This window comes from Lethenteron reissneri, chromosome 20 (genome assembly GCF_015708825.2).
Source record: "Lethenteron reissneri isolate LAM-NWPU_2019-01 chromosome 20, ASM1570882v1, whole genome shotgun sequence".
NCBI lineage: Eukaryota > Metazoa > Chordata > Hyperoartia > Petromyzontiformes > Petromyzontidae > Lethenteron > Lethenteron reissneri.
The window spans coordinates 15,224,988-15,243,305 of NC_083798.1; the positions used below are offsets into that span (position 1 = coordinate 15,224,988).

General features: G+C 47.4%; 1 protein-coding gene across 9 annotated transcripts in view; it reads left to right on the forward strand.

Annotated features, from left to right (window-relative positions):
* LOC133344845 (sodium bicarbonate cotransporter 3-like) overlaps nt 1-18,318 on the forward strand; it is a 79,109-nt gene that overhangs the window by 38,559 nt on the left and 22,232 nt on the right. For 4 of the 9 annotated variants that reach the window (XM_061555090.1, XM_061555086.1, XM_061555088.1 and 1 more), the window contains exons 6-15: nt 991-1,179; nt 4,581-5,006; nt 7,525-7,625; nt 8,479-8,541; nt 10,152-10,309; nt 11,533-11,620; nt 12,868-13,014; nt 14,093-14,196; nt 16,310-16,484; nt 18,013-18,146. In XM_061555090.1, coding sequence (XP_061411074.1) covers nt 991-1,179; nt 4,581-5,006; nt 7,525-7,625; nt 8,479-8,541; nt 10,152-10,309; nt 11,533-11,620; nt 12,868-13,014; nt 14,093-14,196; nt 16,310-16,484; nt 18,013-18,146 — 1,585 coding nt within the window. The remainder of the gene's footprint in view (nt 1-990; nt 1,180-4,580; nt 5,007-7,524; nt 7,626-8,478; nt 8,542-10,151; nt 10,310-11,532; nt 11,621-12,867; nt 13,015-14,092; nt 14,197-16,309; nt 16,485-18,012; nt 18,147-18,318) is intronic. The other 5 variants (XM_061555091.1, XM_061555092.1, XM_061555094.1 and 2 more) reach the window with 3 other exon arrangements.

Genomic DNA, 18,318 nt, shown 5'->3' on the forward strand with positions numbered 1-18,318 from the left:
TAAAACCAAACACGCTCTTATCTTGTAGCTACACACCTAGGCTGGGTGTCCTAAGCTTTCTGACAAGACGTTTAAGCTTCGTGGATGAGAAAAATACTTGCAAGTTTAGGTCAATTTTGCCAATTAGAACACTTGAGTGATGTCACAATGATATGTTGCAATGTGCCAATGAAGTGGCATTGCTGGTGATATCTCAATGAGCTTTAATATAACTTTGAAGTGTTTGATTCTCATTAATGAAGCTTCAGATTTATGTAAGACTGCTGCTCACTTGGTGACAAATTGCAGAAGTGTCATCCAATAGTGGATCACGAAAATTATGATGGATGATGATGTATAATAATGATTCCCTTTATCTAGGAAAGCCTCACTGTTGTCTCAAGACTCTTCTTGAGGCGGGTCCTGCATTGGGATGCTTGGCCAATTCCATGCATGGGTGTTTTGTATGTGAAAAGCCAACCAGAGTTCGAGGGAGATAATACACAAGACCTCAACAGATGGATTCGGAATCCGTCGCTGCATTGCAATCTCCTGGCTACCTCTTGGCCACCTTTCACAGGCGCTCGCCAATAATATTTCCCCTGGCCAGGCAGTCGGTTGGCGCGCGAGCTCACGCTCGCCTGGCTGTACCTCTACCCGTCGCCTGCGGTGGCACCTTCGCGACAGCCCCTGTGCGCCATAAGAAAGGTGGCCAAAGCCACGCGTGTTCTAAACTAAAACTAAACTATTTTATTGGTTTTACCAGGTAAGGCCCACTGAGCTATATAGCTCTTTTTCAGAAGCGACCTGGCCACAATTGACGACACAATGAAGTGGCTTATCTCAAACGCACGTTGATTCTAAATGTAAATTTGTGAAAAATCCACGTGACCACGGGGAGAACATGCAAACTCCAAATATACAGCAGGCGTCGGGGTCGGGATCGAACGCAAAACCTCCTGCATACCAGGCGAGGGAGTTAACATCTCGCGGTCGCCGTGTGTGCGTCAGACCTGGTGCTCGACAACCAGATCGCGTCGGGGCAACTGGACGTGGCCGTGCGCGACCGCGTGCGCCAGGCGCTGCTCAAGCGCCACCACCACCAGAGCGAGAAGAAGCTGAGCCACCGCATCCCCATCGTGCGCTCGCTCGCCGACATGGGCAAGAAGTACTCGGACACGCACCTGCTGGAGAAGAACGGTGAGACGGAGCACGCAGCTCCCCCTGCCGCCCCCTCTTCCCCCCTCACCCAATGCCCACCTGCTGCCCCCGCCCTCCCGCTGCTCTTGCCTACCACCCATTGCTCCCCTTGCCCAGTCGCTCCTGCCCTTGCCCTCACCACATGTTGCCGCACTTGCCCGCTCGCTGGCCGCTGCCTACCAGGACGATTTCTCTTTACACCCGCCTCGTCTTGGTTGACCCCGCTTCGTTGTCTTGATGCAACGTAGAGTGTAAGGGGGACTATAATGTATTTGTAACAGGATGTTTAATATGTTTGTAACAGGATGTTTAATGTGTTCTTGCGACCCGATATTTTATACCTACAGTTGCTGGGCTGCCAATAAGATGTTAGAAAAAATATTTTTTGTTGCATAAAAATCTATTTGTGCGATTTGAGTAACTTTTCGTGTTCCATAATGTATCAGCCACTGGCGGTAGGTATCGTATGCTGTGATTTATGCGTTGGTTGTTTGCAGTCGTGTCCTGATTTCTCCAGGATAAAGATTCTGACTCTAACTGACTCTGATTGGATGGGATCTGTCACCTCCAGATGATCGAGAATATAATTGGTATCCTAATTGTGAAGTATAATGTGTTTTGGAAGGTCCTGCATATTTTTTATTTATCTCATGACTTTTACCCCAAAAAAATGAATAAGCGGCACTTATACGAACAAAAACATGAAATGAATTGTAATATCTATAATACCATAAAATAATGAAGAAAATCATGATGAAAATCATGATGATGATTAAACAGTTAATGTAGCCAATTTTTTTGCACTTTTGTGGTTGTAACATAATATATTGACTCCGTGCCTGTTGTCCTTAAATTCCAATTGCGAAGGTCATAAGTGAAATGTGTTTTTGCTTGCACTGCGGTTTGGCAGAATGATTGGTTCACACTGGGGCCGTGCGTATTGAGCAAGATGCGATTGGAAATGGACAGTGAACCCAGGATGGTGTTATTGATGACCTTTGCAAGGGAAGGAAAATTGATCCTAGAGAATTCAGTGGAGTAATTGTGTTGTAAACACGGCCAGGGAGAACAGCAGGGCGCCTGACCCTGTGCTAGTGATTTATCACCACGGAGACAGGCTTAATTGGTGCAAGTGTCATAACACAACCCTTCAAAAACGATGAGGCTGTTGTTCCACCTAGAGTCCGTCAGAAGGAATCTTATTTAAAACAACTTGCATAACTTTTCGATTTAAAGCTTTCGTGACTGCAGGGATTCATCTTCTTGGTTCTTTCGGTAAAGTCACATAGAAGGGAAATAATAAAAAAATTTAAAAAAATCATAATAAAATACAATTCTCACGAATTGGTGGTGTTCATTCAGACGCTGTCTTTCTGACAGACCTGTTCTTCACCTGAGGACGGCTGCTTGCGTTGTGGCCGAAACGTCGTGAGAATTGTATTTTATTATGTTTTATTTTTATTATTTCTCTTCTACGTGACTTTACCGAAAGAACCAAGAAGTTGCATAACTTTGTTAGTCCGCTGTTGGATGAAAAACTGCCCATGCCTTGTCGGTCATGGGGTTATTTTTTTTCTATACATACCAGACCATACTTCACCATTCTGCTAAGTATGGGTTGGTAAGGTATGTTAGATAAGAGGCCCAGGACCAGTTCAATATCATTCACCACTGGTGTTAGCTTTGACCATGAATATAATTTAGGTCGTTGAGTTTATAGTGCAGTGAGCTAACCATTGTGCCACCACTCCTCACTCCCCCGCTCGAGTACACGCAAATATATGTAATGGCCTGGCAGTGTGGATTCCCATGGCACTGTAAAGATCTTACTCATGAGATCTCCACTCATCTGTGTTGCAAGAAAGGTGCCTTGTTTCATGTCCAAGGGAATATTCTTATTTTCCCAAAACACTGGTGTTGAAATTCCTTGGAGGAGTTTAGCATTCCGTTTGACTGATACTTCATCTTACTCTCCTCTGTTAGACAACACTATTGGTTGTAGCTGAGCAGACCTGGGGTCGATTCCAAATGTAAATGTGTCATTCGTAATGAATTGTAATCACAATGTGATTGTAAATTCATTTGACAATGCTGTTATTTTTTTTTATCCCAATTGTGCTATCGTCATGTCTTGAGATAAAATATCGGCATCAGAATCTGTATTTAGACTGGAGGAATCCAATGAGCTCTTATTCACAGGTGTCCATTGTATATTCAAATATCCTTTCCGAAGTCTCACAGATAGTAGCTGACAGACGTGGTAATCGCAGAGCTACCACTGGAATCCCTTCAAATGAACTATGATCCACACAGTAGAAGGCAGCATTTCTACAACCAACTTTTGTATGTAAAATAGTTATGCAATATTTAATTCTCAGACCTGGAATTGAAGCCAAATTCAGTGCAGACCCAAATTGAATGGCTTGTGGGTTTTTTTTGTGCAGTCATTGGTGACCGATCTGAGACCAATAATATAATATAATAATGAATACAATGTATAAAGTGCATATATTTTGCTAATTGGACCTGGTTAAATCACGGACAGCTGCCTACATTCCAAACCCAGGATTCCAGTGGTGCCAATTCAGTGCTCTGACCTCTGAGCCACCCACCCATCCACCCCATTGTTGTTGTCATTGCTGTTATAATTGACCCCAGATCTATCGGCTGATACCACGCAAGTGACACAGAGTCACTCATAGTGACCTTCACAGAGGAAATGGAGGGTCGAGAACATCCCACATCGCACTTCATTAAAAGAACGTAATTCGTAACAGATTTTAATAGAACTTAGGTGAATGTTTTCTCTCTCCGAGTGAGAAGATGAAGTTCCCTTGAGGCTTGGAGGTAATGAGTTATCCACTGCTCCTTTTTTTGTAGCATTTTTAAATCCCTACTCGCATGGCCTGGATTAAGTGCTTTATAAATACCAGTGCCAGAAATGTTTGTTCCAGATTAAAGCGTCCTCGGTGCAATTCAACAGTGCAAGTTAACGGTCATGCAATTATGTAATTTTCATCTTTGTGGTGAAAGCCCCAGCGCATTATGGGCCGCAGCTGCCACGGAAATATCTTTCGATATTTACAGCTAAAAAATGTCTTTACGGTTTGTTAATGTTTCACCAACAAAGCCCTCCGGTGACCTTACTTGAAAAAAATAAACCTCCATTTTATTTGCGTCGATGTAACGTGACAGTGCCTGTACAATCACCTTCCTAAACCTTATTCTCCTCTTCCGTTGTCCAACCCCTTGTTTTCCTCTCCCATGTGGCCCCTACCTTTCCCCTTCCACCCATTATTCCTCCGTCCTTTCCCCCGGCTCCCTACCCGGCTACTTCGCTTGTCCGCACCTTGCTCACCCCTTCTCCTCCATCCCTGGTCCACACCCGCGCCACCTTCAAGGCCATTGGCTTGGCGCCCACCGGGCCTCCCTGACTTGCTCGCGTGCGAACCTGCTCCAGAAGCGCGCCTCGATCCCCACCAGCCCCCCCCCTACCGATGGCACCGCCCCCACCGAGTACGCAACCGAGCGGCCCCGTAGCCTGGCCGCGGGCAAAGGCGGCGCGGCACCTTCCCGCGGGCGGGAAGCCCCTGCCGGAGACCGCCGTAGCTCGACGGCCGGAGCCGATTGTGGTGACGGTAGCGGCGGCGACGACGAAAGTTGGGACGAGCTGCGCCGTAGCTCAACGGTGGTGCTCCCCGTGGTGCTAGAGGAGTTGCCGGCACGTGCCGCGCTCCACCAGGGTTGTTGCAGCTGTGGAGGCCAGTGCCTGGCCAATCCCTATAGAGCCTGCATGGAGCCGAGCCGCCTGGCTGCCGGGGCCAATAGTAAGTGCATTTAAGTGTGTCGTAGAGGTAAATTAATTATAAAAGCTTTGCTTGAGTTAACAGAAATGCATGAGCATTATTTACTACTTGCATGGGTGTAGCTGCTACAGTCCAAGGAATAGACAAGGCTTGAGTGATGCTTTAATTTTAACCACTGGTCATAAGCCCCCATTCTTTGAAGCGTGGCCTGGTTGGCACGGTTTGCTATGTACGGTGCGAAAGAAGTCCAACATGCATACATGGTTATTAACGGTCACGTAAAAAATTAAGACTTTCGATGGGTTTCTTATTTAGTAATCGTTTTCAACTCCACAATGTGTGTGTTGTTTGTACAAAGAGCAGAGCCAAATATTTTTGATCAAGATTAAAATATTGACTGAACAAAAAACCGACGAGTTAGGCTTGCATAGAATCCCCATCATTATCTCTTGTTACAGACTTTAAATACAAGGAAGTTAAATGCAAGTCCCTTTTCGCATCAGGTATTACTTAACTGAAGAATTGAATCTGAAGATGCTCCGGTTACTCACTTTGTGTGTCAAGTGAATCCTCTATGACTCTCCGAAGCATTATATTCGAGGTCCATGCTGTCACCCTGTGGCAGTCCCGAGACGAGCAGAACTTTGACTCGTGCCCTTGCTCCTCATCAGCGGTGAGCGCGGTCACAGAGGACAAGTCGTGGTAGCGTGTGAACGGGTGAAACACCCAGGAACACCTTTGACGTCATGGGTGCCTATCAATCTTCAACGTAAGACTGTTGAAGCCTTGAACGCAGAGCAAATTCCAGTTCAATATTGTAAAACTCTGCCCTGAGGCTATATTGACACGTGAACTTGCCTCAAGGTGACATGAGAGCAAATATTTGTAGCAATCTCAGCTTATGGAAGCATGTGCCAGTTTCAAACCCCCCCCCTCCACCCAACACAATGTGGCCGTGCCGGGCGTATCGCTGGCCTTTGCGCCCTGCCGTGTGGTCGCAGTAAAATGTAATTCGCGTGCGTGTCGTCCTAGATGTTAAACACTTATGTCAACAGAGCGAGGATCTTGTGCTCGTCAGGTCGAGAGCCCGACCTTCGTTTGGCTGCCCATTACATCCTCGCTCTCCTTGAACTAATTCGTTTACGTCTCGCCTAATTTAACCCCGCATACCTGCTGATGGGCTCCCATTTATACTCCTCCACGTGTGTTTGAGCAGTTACCACGAAGATTGTGGAACCTGGTTTAATGGCTTATTACTGTTGTCTTCAGCCCTAACGGAGCAATTAAATGACCTCTTCAATGACCTCGTATTTAATACAAAACTTGTCATTTGACACTTTAATCTGCGGTTTAAATGGTTCTGCGAATGAGACGGCGATTATTTTCACGCGTTCACGAAGTCCATTTAACTCCCAGCTGAACGTAGACTTGTCCGTGTAGTGCGTGTGCGTTATAATGCGCACAATTGGTAATTTTGCTTTGCGGAGAGCGGAGCGCTGAGCAGAGTTCGAAATCTGGCTTTTAGCCGCCCATAATTAAACTGGACTTTCAAGTGTAGCTAGTTTATGGTTCTGAGCCTGGTCATTAATAACAAAAAATGCTAAAATTCCAACTCGAAGAATTTGAAATATCGGTTTCACTGTCGTGTGGCAAACAGTCACGTAGAAGCCTTTCTATGACACATGGGGTTTTCGCTCCTCTGAGAAATGGCTACATTTATCGTTTGTCTTGTGCCATTGTGCCGGTAGCGCAACTGGAATATGTTTTGTAGTCTTCTACGATGCGTTGCAGTTGACGGGTGGCTAAATATACGACACTTGAAACGCACTTGCTGGTCATTACTCAGCAACTGCGTGAAAACGTGATTAACGTGTAATGGCTGCCAATTAACACAATTAGATTGCCTTCATTATTGTGTTTTTGTGATCCTGGCGGTGTGAATACTAACCGTAACGGCCCATGGTACGCTCAAGAGGAATGGTTCATTTGAACCCGACAGGCATGAATGCGTTCCGCGTGAGAGTGCGCACGCGTTGTGCATGGTGTGCCAATGGATAACGATTTTCGGACTGTGTAAGACTTTGCATGCTCTATCTGGATATATCCAAGGGTGGCGAACCTACTACCCCTGGACTGGTTACGGTCCCCCACTTCATTTCATGCAGCCCCCCACGGCCACGTAAGGCCTAAAAATTCAGACAGCCCGCAAATGATATTTATCTGTCGCTGCGAGCACGGCACTGGAAAGGGAAAACTTTCGATCTATCAACTCTATTTATACGTTTTTACCTGCTCTAGTCATGTCTGTCACTGCAAAAAACAAGAACCTCTTGAATTGAGAGAAATTATTGGAGAGTGTGGTTAATGTATGGTTGCCCACCAAAAGTATTTTAAACTCCTGTTTGGCCCCTCGGTAAGGAAAAGGTTCCCGTCTCATCCCTGAATAATCAAGATGCTTCGCATCGATGGGAGGGGGTTAAATAATGACCATGTCCATCAAAGTGGTGCTTGTGTGTGCTCGTGTGGGGACGTGGGCCAGGCTTCTTGACCTCGCCACATTCGGCTCCCGGGAACCTGGCAGATGAAGACAAGGTGTGCGAGGGCCGTGCTGGGGAGTCCAGCACTGTGGACTTCAGCAAGGTTCGACTGCGAGCCTCCTCCTTCCATGTTTGCAATGCCCTGTGACCATCTTCTTCAAAATCCCAAACGTCGTGTAAATTGGCCCACTGCACAGCGAGCAGTAAAACCTGTCGAAGTCGGGACTCGATGAAGCCAGAATTTGTGGTTAGCCAAAAAGGCTGTCTCCTCAGTGTTTTGGCTTCGTGAGTTTTAAATGTACGACATTAACTTTCGAAAGATCGCTAGCCAGCCAGCCATGCAAATCCTGCAGCTATTTAAATAAATGTCATGGAAGAGTTTAACGGTTGAATTTATTTAGAAAATCTTGGTAGGGGTCCACCCGTTAAATAAACGCAGTAAAAATGTGCAGTCAGATGTGTTATAGGCTTAGTTGTAAATAATAGTGTAGTTGTGATCATGTTCGTGTTTTTTAATACAACTTAAAATAATCTCTTTATTTTCAAACACATTATTATTTTACAAAGGTGTCATATTGGTTTCTGCCTTTAATCCTGCGTCGCTCGTTATAATCGAGCGTGCGGATAAGAGCTCCGAAGACCTTGCAATTAACAGTTAAGAAGGCGTAACCGCCTTGGTTACACAGTTGTCTACAGCGCACAGCCGCCTGTGCATATTTGAAGCAGCATGAGGCATCCCATGTGTTTCTTTTCAAAGTATCGCTGAATGCCTTTTTTAGCAACCGCAGCATTAGCGGTCAAACCCCTGCTAGTTACCGCACTAACATCCTTGTGCGTGACCTGTCTGTCCCTCCTGCTGTGTGAATCTCCTAATGCCTCTAATGCCTCCTCTGTCTTCTGCGTGCCTTGTTCTTCTTTTACTGCTGTGCTGCTGATTGCTGCATCTATACCAGCAGCAGCCCTCAGCCACATGGCATTGTGGCTGTATCTCCCCAGACCAAGGATGGCCTGGCATTGTCGTAAGTGGCATTGTCAAATGCTGGGGAAGGGTTCATGTTTGATATATGGCGATTATTATTATTACTACCACTCTGAAGACTTTTTCAGGCAGGTCCTTCCAAGTTTTCACAGTAATGGGGGTGATGTTGTGATGTTGCCATGTGCAATCCCAAATTCATTGACCTGTAGATAAATAAAAACATCTCAATTGGAACGTTTGGCTGATACCAGTTACATTGTATGATGTTTGTTTAGTTGTTGGGAGGAAACCGGAGAAACAGGAGAAAACCCATGCAGAACAGGGGTAGAACATGCAAACGCCACACAGAAAAGCGCCCAAGTACATGTTGTTGAATGTCACTTCAATGACATGAACATATTTCCGTGTGTATATATGTTTACATGTATGTGGCATGCGTCTATCTGCCAGTCTTATCAGTAAATTAACCCATAAAACATGAATCTGTCCCGTGATCTGCCAGCAAGCCTTCAAAACTTGACGTGGCCTCAAATTGCACCTAGCCTGGCACAAGCGCCGTGGTGACCTCACCACTACGGTTGTTGTGATTGTTGTTGCTTTATACAGTTTATGGACATACCTCGTGCTTCAAGATATTCTCAAACTTGAATGAGTACCTTGTGTCTTATGTAAAGTATCTGTATTGGGCAGTAATAAGCAAGGGGTTATAGTTCTGACCATAACACCTCCGCCTTTATTGTGCCAGCCTTAATAGGTGCTTTCCAACAGCCACCGCATTTATAAGCCTGAGCAAAGAATATTTTTGGGCACATTTTTACGCGTGTGTGCGCATCATTTGTGCACTTATAAAAATGGTTTAGTTCTATTTCATCATCAGCCATGATCAATTAACTGCTCTTGATGCAGCAATCCATCTAGCACCTGCCAAATGAACTGATTTCATCTCTCCATGGTGCATGTCCTCTTGGGCACATTTCCCTTCTTTGGCTGCCGCTATATTGTTAGTCTTGACCACCTTCCATCATTCCTTCTTCCCACGTGTTCTGTCCAAGCCCATTTGTTTTTCTGAAGTGACTTTTCTTAACTTGCATACATTCTCTGATCCACATGTTCCCCTTTTTGTCTCTCATTCTGAGCATGCGCCTGCTACTTGCATGCACTTCTCTTTCAGCTTTTGTTCCATTTTCTTTATCAGTGTCCATGTTGTCATTCAAAATATTAATATGTGATTACTGTTTCCTGGACTAACATTCATGAAGCTAGATACATGTGCTTTGTTTAATTTCATTCTAGTTTAAGTCCGAGTTCGGGGACCCAGAACAATGTCCTCACCCGGCGCATGACATCCAGTATACCCCTCGCTATGGCTCTGACAGTGACATGCCAACTCCAGTTTTACCAGTGACCCGAAAAATATTCAGTGAGAAGTTGAGCCCTGGACATCAGGATTTGCATTTATAGGGTGCTTGCTTAAACACCTTTGCAACTCGAAGCTCCTTGCAATCACAACTTATCCCTACCATTCCAGTGCCCTGCTGTGCTCGAGCCAATGTGATACCCGGTGGCAGCTGTTTATTGTAGGGATAAACGAGCGGGGTTTTGTTTCGCGTACGTTGGCGAGTGGCCGAGTTTTGCTCCGTGCTGATTCAGGTGGACCTGAACTTCCTGCGGAAAATCCCGCAAGGAGCGGAAGCGTCGAACGTTCTGGTGGGGGAGGTGGACTTCCTGGAGCGCCCGGTCATCGCGTTCGTGCGCCTCTCTCCGGCCGTGCTGCTCTCCGGGCTCGCGGAGGTCCCCATCCCCACGCGGTGCGCGATTTCAACAAAGCGGGGGAAAAAATATATATCCGCCGAGGGTTCCACTTTTGAACAAAGTACAATAAAATGCCAGAGCAGGTTGTAAATTACAGCCAAGATCAGGCGTGTCATCGTGGCCAAAGCTGTGGATGCCACCACGCCTCACCCACTGCTGCCGCACGATAGACGTGGCCTACAAATTACAGCACAACGGCGCACACATTCTGGCCTGACCCACGAACTGCCCACACCTCGGTGCAGTATATTTGTGCATGCTGTATCGGTCATTATATCGATGTTCTCGAATCACACCTTTTCACACACAGTACGGTTATTGTTATTCCCGTATTCATTCGCTGACTTCTTAAGCATTTCCTCACGTTTAAAGCAGTTGGCACTTTTTTTTTCTTGCACAATATATTTTATTCTATGCCTGCTGATTACATCCATCATATTCTTGAGATGTTAATATGTTCAGCCATTTAACATATCGACCGATAACACCACAGTTCCCAGTGAGTCAGATATGTGACATTGTCCTGCGTTGATGTTGGTTTGAATGTGTGATACATGTCCATTCAACTCCAATGACTGATGGGGCGCCTTTTTTGGAAGAAATGAACATCTGTTTCCACAGCTCGGTCAAACGCAGTTTCAACAATGGCACCGGTTGGATTGTGTGCACGTGGAGATTAACATCATCCTCGGCCATGGGCCAGGGGCGACTATATTTGGGCCCCTCCTCCCCTCCTACTGGTTGGGTCTCCGTTCTCACTTGTCCCCCCTTTCTGAACTTTTTGCACGTCCAGCCGCTTGCTAATTGGGCACTGACAGAAGCTCAGCAGGGTGCTGGCCAGGCACTCGACTCGTAATGGCCACTCTGGGGATTGCGAAGGCTTTAAACATCTCTGCGACTGTGTCCGATGCCACAGAAACCCTGGTGTCAATGTAAATAGAATAAGAACTTTGTCCTGTGTCGCCTAAAATACGTTCAAATATTTGTTTGTCCCTCAGCCTATGGTTTACAGAGCAATAGTATCCAGAAACATTTGTTTAAGCGAGCAAAATATGGACCAGTTTTGACCTCATCAGCAGCTTTGCTTGTTTACAAAATGTTTCTGAATAACCAGATGTTATTAGAAAGAGGGCTGCAAAAACACATTTTGGATAATGTTTGGTCGGAAGCCCAGCTGTTCTGAACTTGTTTGAAAATGTGGCCTCTTGTTTTCGTGCAGGTTCCTCTTCATTCTGCTGGGACCGTCGGGCAAGGCTACCCAGTACCACGAGATCGGCCGATCCATCGCCACCCTCATGTCAGACGAGGTCAGCCTGACACCGACCCTGAGCCCGTTTCACTCAGGAGGGAGGTTGTGTTCATGGAAGGGTGATGAGCAGGAATAAACATTCTTTGTGGCTTATAAATGAGCGGTTTTAAGGCAAATAAGTCTCTGGACGGATTAGAATTATGTAATTTAATCCTGGATTTGCATGGCGTTTGATGCGGCAAAGTAACCAAATTGGCATACGCAGGAAACCTCATCGGAAGGTTGGAACGTGCGTGCGCTGGGGTGTGCGTTCTTGCACTTGCGTGCTTGCATGGCCATTCCTCTGTTGACCCTCATTTCCTCCGTGACGTGCCATCGTGCACTGGTAACAGAGTGACCATTGCGCAGAAGCACGTAATGTGACCGCACGCTGCCATTTGAGAATTAGCGCTGGCGCTTGGCGTGCGATAAACTATAACTTTAGGGCTGAGAATTGCAGGGCAGTGATATGGGATAATTGCGTGTTAAGTGACGGCTCAAAGGACCACTCAAAGTAGGTCATCGGCTTTTAAAGGCTACAGCAGTGTGCCTACTCGACCCGTGAGTTCATGCTAATGAGCGTAACGTTGCGAGAGGGCTATTCTGCAAATGCGAGCACTCCGTCGGTAGGCAGCATGTGCAGCCCTCTTGTTAATTCACTGCTGGATGAGGGCCTTCCCAATGTCGGGTTGGTTGTGAGGGTTGTTTGACCATACTGCACCATGCCGGTCAGTGCAGGATTATGAAAGCAGGCAGTATAGCAGAGGTGCAAGAGTTTAGCATTTCAGTACAGCAATGGATGTTGCCGCACTACCGTCTACAGCTGACCACGTAACCCCACAAGCACAGTGACAACCCGTTTGAGCAAAATGGTAACTCATCAAAACGCCGTCCAGACTCAGACCTGCTTAGCTTCTGAGATCTGGCGAGATCGGGCGCATCTTCGTTGATTTGGTTATGCGCAGAGTGCAAGCAGTATCAAGTGTGCAGGTTTAGGTGAGGTAGCAGTAGCAGTAGTAGCTACAACCAGATGTGAGCCCACTGAGACTAAATGTCTCATTCAGGGTAGACCTGGGTGATTAAAGCATGTGGCCGTTGTAACTTGGTGTACTATGAAATATTTTTTCACGACCACGGGCACCTGGCTCGGGGACGAGTCGTAAATGCCCGGAAGCCCCCCAGAGGAGGAATCTGTTGCTCCGAGGTGCCGTGCATTGTTTTGTCAGTTTGTAGCAGCTGCTGCTTCTCCTCCTCCTCACATCGCAGATATTCAGTGACGTCGCGTACAAGGCCAAGGACAGGAAGGACCTCCTGTCGGGCATCGACGAGTTCCTGGACCAGGTGACGGTGCTCCCCCCCGGGGAGTGGGACCCCTCCATCCGGATAGAGCCCCCAAAGAATGTCCCCTCTCAGGTGAGGACCCTCTCCTGCCGATGATGGCTGTTGCATTGAAAAGACGATGTCTGCGAGGATGAAATGATAGAGTGGAAAGTTAATGTCTGACCGATGGCATCGATCCTGCCTGCACAGCATGTTATACTACCCACAATGCAAATAAGTTTTTTTTTCTTATATATTTTTTTGTCATCTTCCCCCCCCCCCCCCCCCCCCGAATATTATCCCGGTTGTGCTGTCGGCGTCATGTCACCAGACGAATTATCCATTCGCACACAGCAGTGCATTTCTTCGCGTTAGAGGACGCCCCACAAAAGTGAACATCCCAGAGCTGTCTCGGATCCCTTCAGGTGACCTCTCTGGTCCACAGAGTAGGGGGCAGCAACTTCTCGCTCAGCCTGCGTTATGAGAGTAATGTTTGTCACATGACAACCAATCCGACAATTTAACTCTCGGAAGCAAATTTCATGTGATTGGTTAAAGTTGGTTCTGAGACCACCATCAAGACACTGCACTTGCAGACCTGGTGCAATCACAGGCAGTGGTCGAGATTTGATCCCGGGACTCTCTGGTGCCAAATCAGCAATCTGACCCCTGAGCCATTCTTTCTACCTCTCAAAGCAGTCATGTTTTAACTGCCTCCAGATGTGTGTGGTACTGACTCTGTGGTGGTACTGACACGCCACAGTAGTTTGTGGTTGGGCTCTTGCACGAGGTGCTACAACCCATGCTAAATTATTAATACTTGCGGGGAGATGGTGAGAGAGAGAGTGCAGTTCTTCAGTTTTGGAAAGTGCAGTGAAATATAATAATCTTAGTTGTAACATCTGCAGTACGTTGTCTATTTTTTACAGAAAGACATTGCTGATATCCATAAATGTTTTTTTATTTTATCCCGGATGCTAATTTAGATCTATTCTAAACCTCTCTTTAAATTGTTTCGGTTCTTTTCCCTGCATCCGCAGGTTGATGCAGTTGCAGGCACCATTATGTTGAGTTCAGAAGCATGCTTTTGACGTCCATCTGTTTTTTCTTACCTCATGTTTTTTCTTTCCTTGCACACACACCTGCTGCCCCCCGCGCTGCTCCTCGGCAGGAGAAGCGCAAGCTGCCGAGCCTCGTGAACGGCGCGTCGTCACAGGCGTTGGAGCCGGAGCACGAGAGCCACGGCGCGGGACCCGAGCTGCAGAGGACTGGCAGGTCGGCCACCAGCATCCCCCCCACGCACCCTGCACATTCTCACACGCACATTCTCACACACACACCCTCACACACACACCCCCACACACACCCCCACTCACACCCCCACGTACCCTGCACATTCTCACACACACACCCTCACACACACCCTCACACACACCCTCACACACACCCTCACACACACCCTCACACACACCCTCACACACACCCTCACACACACACCCACTCACACCCCCACGCACCCTGCACATTCTCACACACACACCCTCACACACACCCTCACACACACCCTCACACACACCCTCGCAGCCTGACACACCCTCACACAGCACAGCACAGTCTGACACACCCTCACACACACACCCACTCACACCCCCACGTACCCTGCACATTCTCACACACACACCCTCACACACACCCTCATACACACCCTCATACACACCCTCACACACACCCACTCACACCCACACCCACTCACACCCACACGCACCCTGCACATTCTCACACACACACCCTCACACACACCCTCACACACACCCTCACACACACCCTTACACACACCCTCACACACACCCTCACACACACCCTCACACACACCCTCACACACACCCTCACACACCCAGGCACACCTTCACACACCCCTGCACACTCCCACATATACCCTTGCTTGCTCCTGCATGCCGCTGTGTAGCCCTCTACATCCCCCACGCCCCTGTGCACTCCACATGCCACCACGTGCCCCTGTAAATCAGGACGCAACACAAGCAGCCTTTTCATCCTGCAACACCTCCATCGCCACCAACACGCACAATCCATTAATTCTTAAAATGTAATCAGAAGCAGCTGAGAGCTCAAGAGATTCAGATTCTATAAAGGAGACCTGGGTTATGAAGCAGAAACAAATCTTCATTATGCCATGAAAGGTCAGAATATTAAACAAAACAGTGGAATCTTTAAATAAATGTTACGCTTCCCCGTCGGCATTATAAGGGTTGAGCGTAGAACTCAATATTTCACATGAGATGCAGTGTAACGTTGGAGCGGGAGGTGGTACGGCTTGCTCTTCTCTCGATTTCAAACATCGCCCCTCGCGGAGCGCGAGAGACGAGCGTCCGTTGACCCTCGACGCTCCGCGCCGCGTTTGCGCCCCGAGCTGACGCAGCGCGAGAGGCCGACCACCGTCGGGTCACCGGGGTCACCGCTAATGACTCTGCCCCGTGTTGCGGCGTGCACCGTCACAGCCTCGTCATAAAGCAGTGGCCTAGTAGCGCGAGGATGTGTCCGCTCGCGCGTGTGCCTTGTGTGTGCAAACGTGCACTCAGCTTTTACCTTCAGAGCTTATTTGTGTTCCCTTTTTTTCCTTCACCGATTCATGCCTCGGATTATACGTACGGTCACACACCATTCGGAACCGTAGTTTACCTTACAGTGAAATGAAAACTGAAGCAGAGTTGAACAGCACATTTATTTGCTAAATCCTCGCAGCGCAGAGTACAAATATTTTCTGCATTGTGTGTTTGCTCCATAAATCAAGTTCTATGGAACAATGTAACACAAAAAAAAAAACTTAAGGTTATTCTAGACTTTAGCCGTTCAGTTGGCCGGCAAGACGTTTTTCCTGTTTGTGTTTGTGGACCATGGTGTTCCCACAGCACAGTGGACAGTTCTGGGAATGGATATTTTATCCATCGTTGGGGGACTGGAAATCCTTAGCCTCAGCCAATGAAAAGCCCTGTTAATGGGAATGGGATGGTCTCATGAATCCTGAAAATCCACTATTGAATGAAGGCCTTTCTACTCAACTGTTGGTTTGACCATATTTCACCGCGATGGTCGGTGCTGGTTCATGAAGGCAGAAGGAAGGGGATGTCCAGGACCGGTTCGGATTTCACTCTTCACCGGTGTTATCCGTGGCCGTAAATCAAATTCCGTTCGCTGGCCTCTGAACGCAGTGCGCAAACCACTATCCCACCGCTCCACCAACCCCTGTTGTTGTACGTACAAAGCAACAAAATGCGGTCCCGAGTGATGGCTCAGTCAGTGGGGGTTGAATTTCCATTCGTTCATATATCCGTCGTGTGAATGCATGCGTGTGTGTGCGTGCATGCGACAGGATATTCGGAGGTCTGGTGCGCGACATCAAGCGGAAAATTCCGTTCTACTTGAGCGACTATCGCGATTCCCTGAACCTGCAGTGCATCGCCTCCTTCCTCTTCCTGTACTGCGCCTGCATGTCGCCAGTCATCACATTCGGGGGGCTGCTCGGGGAGGCCACCGAGGGACGCATCGTGAGTGGCTCGATGCTCGCAGTGCACTCCCGACAAGTTGTGGATTCAGCAGCAAGTGCAGTTGTGCGATTTGCAGTCTTCATCTGTTTTCCATGTTTTTTTGTTGTTGTTGATTTATCTATCTCGGCTGCTGAAAGGTCCAAAACGCAAAGTGATCAGCAATAAAATGGCACCTTTGAGGTTGTAATTAGACGAGTTAATGGGTTTCTTGAATTTAATTATAAGTAATTTGGGATAAGACATGACGGGAGAAAATTGAAAAGTTTAGCAGTGTAGGTAAATAAGATTTCCATTTTGATGAAATGGCCAAATGCATCACATGGCATTGCCTGGGCGATTTTGCCGCATTGTTGGTGAAGGAGCCATTGGTGAGCATTTGCTAAAAAAAATTTACGATGTGAGAATCTGTCCTCTTTTTTCATTATCTGAAATAAAGCAAGTTGTAAATTAGCATGAGCTATATTCTGCATACTTACGAGTGTTGCTGGCAAGTGTTGAAATGAGTGGGGGCAGCATTTATATATTTTAGTAAAAATGTTGCAGCAGGCAGTTCTCGTTTGTGACCGTCAGCAGCACATACATATTATCATCCTTATCGTTGCATTGTTTTGGTGTCTCGCGCGACACTTGGTTTGCCACTGCAGTTTCAAGACGTTTGCTTATCCATTTTATTCCAGCGTATGGCAGCAAATGCATTTCGGGAGCTAAATTACCAACGTCAAGGTCTTGCTGGCCACGAGAGGGCTTCAGGAGAGCGTCCGGGTAGTTTTTCTATTCCTCGTCGGTTGAAGGAGCGCACACTGCAGTGGTTTTATTACGCTACGTTCCGTAGTTTAGATTGTATGGCCACAGTTGTGCTGTGGCTTGTGGCTCGCACAGAACGGAGAGAAGTCACAAAGTGAAAAAAAGCACTCGCATAAACGTCTTGCCTTGCCTTGCGAGCTTGTTCATCCGGCAGGAAGGCACGAGCGGCTGTCAAATTAATGAATAATTGAACTTTTCCATGACCAGGTGCAATGGGTGGATGTAGGTTGCAAAATGAAATCCGGTAATTGAAATTGTTAATGATGCCTTTGAGCTCGCTTACAGCCGTGTGACTGTGTAGAGTTCACAGAAGAACATTAGCACACACGCAAGGCTATGTTTGTGTCCGGAAGCACGTTTTTCTGCTTCAAGACAACCGAGTAAAAGCAGAGAGGTTCAGTGGAGTGAACTACAGACTGCAAATGCAACATGTGCTATACTATTCAGAGAGGAGATTTTTTTAAAGCACTTTATACTTTTCATAAAATGTGGATAATCTTTAAGAGAGGTTATCGTGGATTCCTCTTACAGACAGACAGACCGACGGACAGACAAACAGAATGAAAGAGCTAACGCATAAACGCTTTGCACCTGGAAGCGTTTAAAAACCACGGCGTGAGATCGGGAGAGGCACGTGTTTGTGCGCAAACTTTTCCGGCGTGCGTCCTACGACTCAGAAGACGCGTGCATCTCGGTGAGCCGGTGACGCGTGCTTTCCCCGCAGAGCGCCATCGAGTCGCTGTTCGGGGCTTCCATGACGGGCATCGCGTACTCGCTGTTCGCGGGGCAGCCGCTCACCATCCTGGGCAGCACGGGGCCTGTGCTCGTCTTTGAGAAGATCCTCTATAAGTTCTGCAAGTGAGTGCTGCCCCCCGACTCCACGTTGACAAAGCACATAAGCAGGCAGTACTTCATGCATCTGTTTCTCCACGTAAAACTTAAACGTATTTCTTCTACACACCCATCAGCCCCACGGCCTTCTGTGAGCGCATAACCTGGCAAAACAGTATCTCAAACAGCAGAGTCTGGC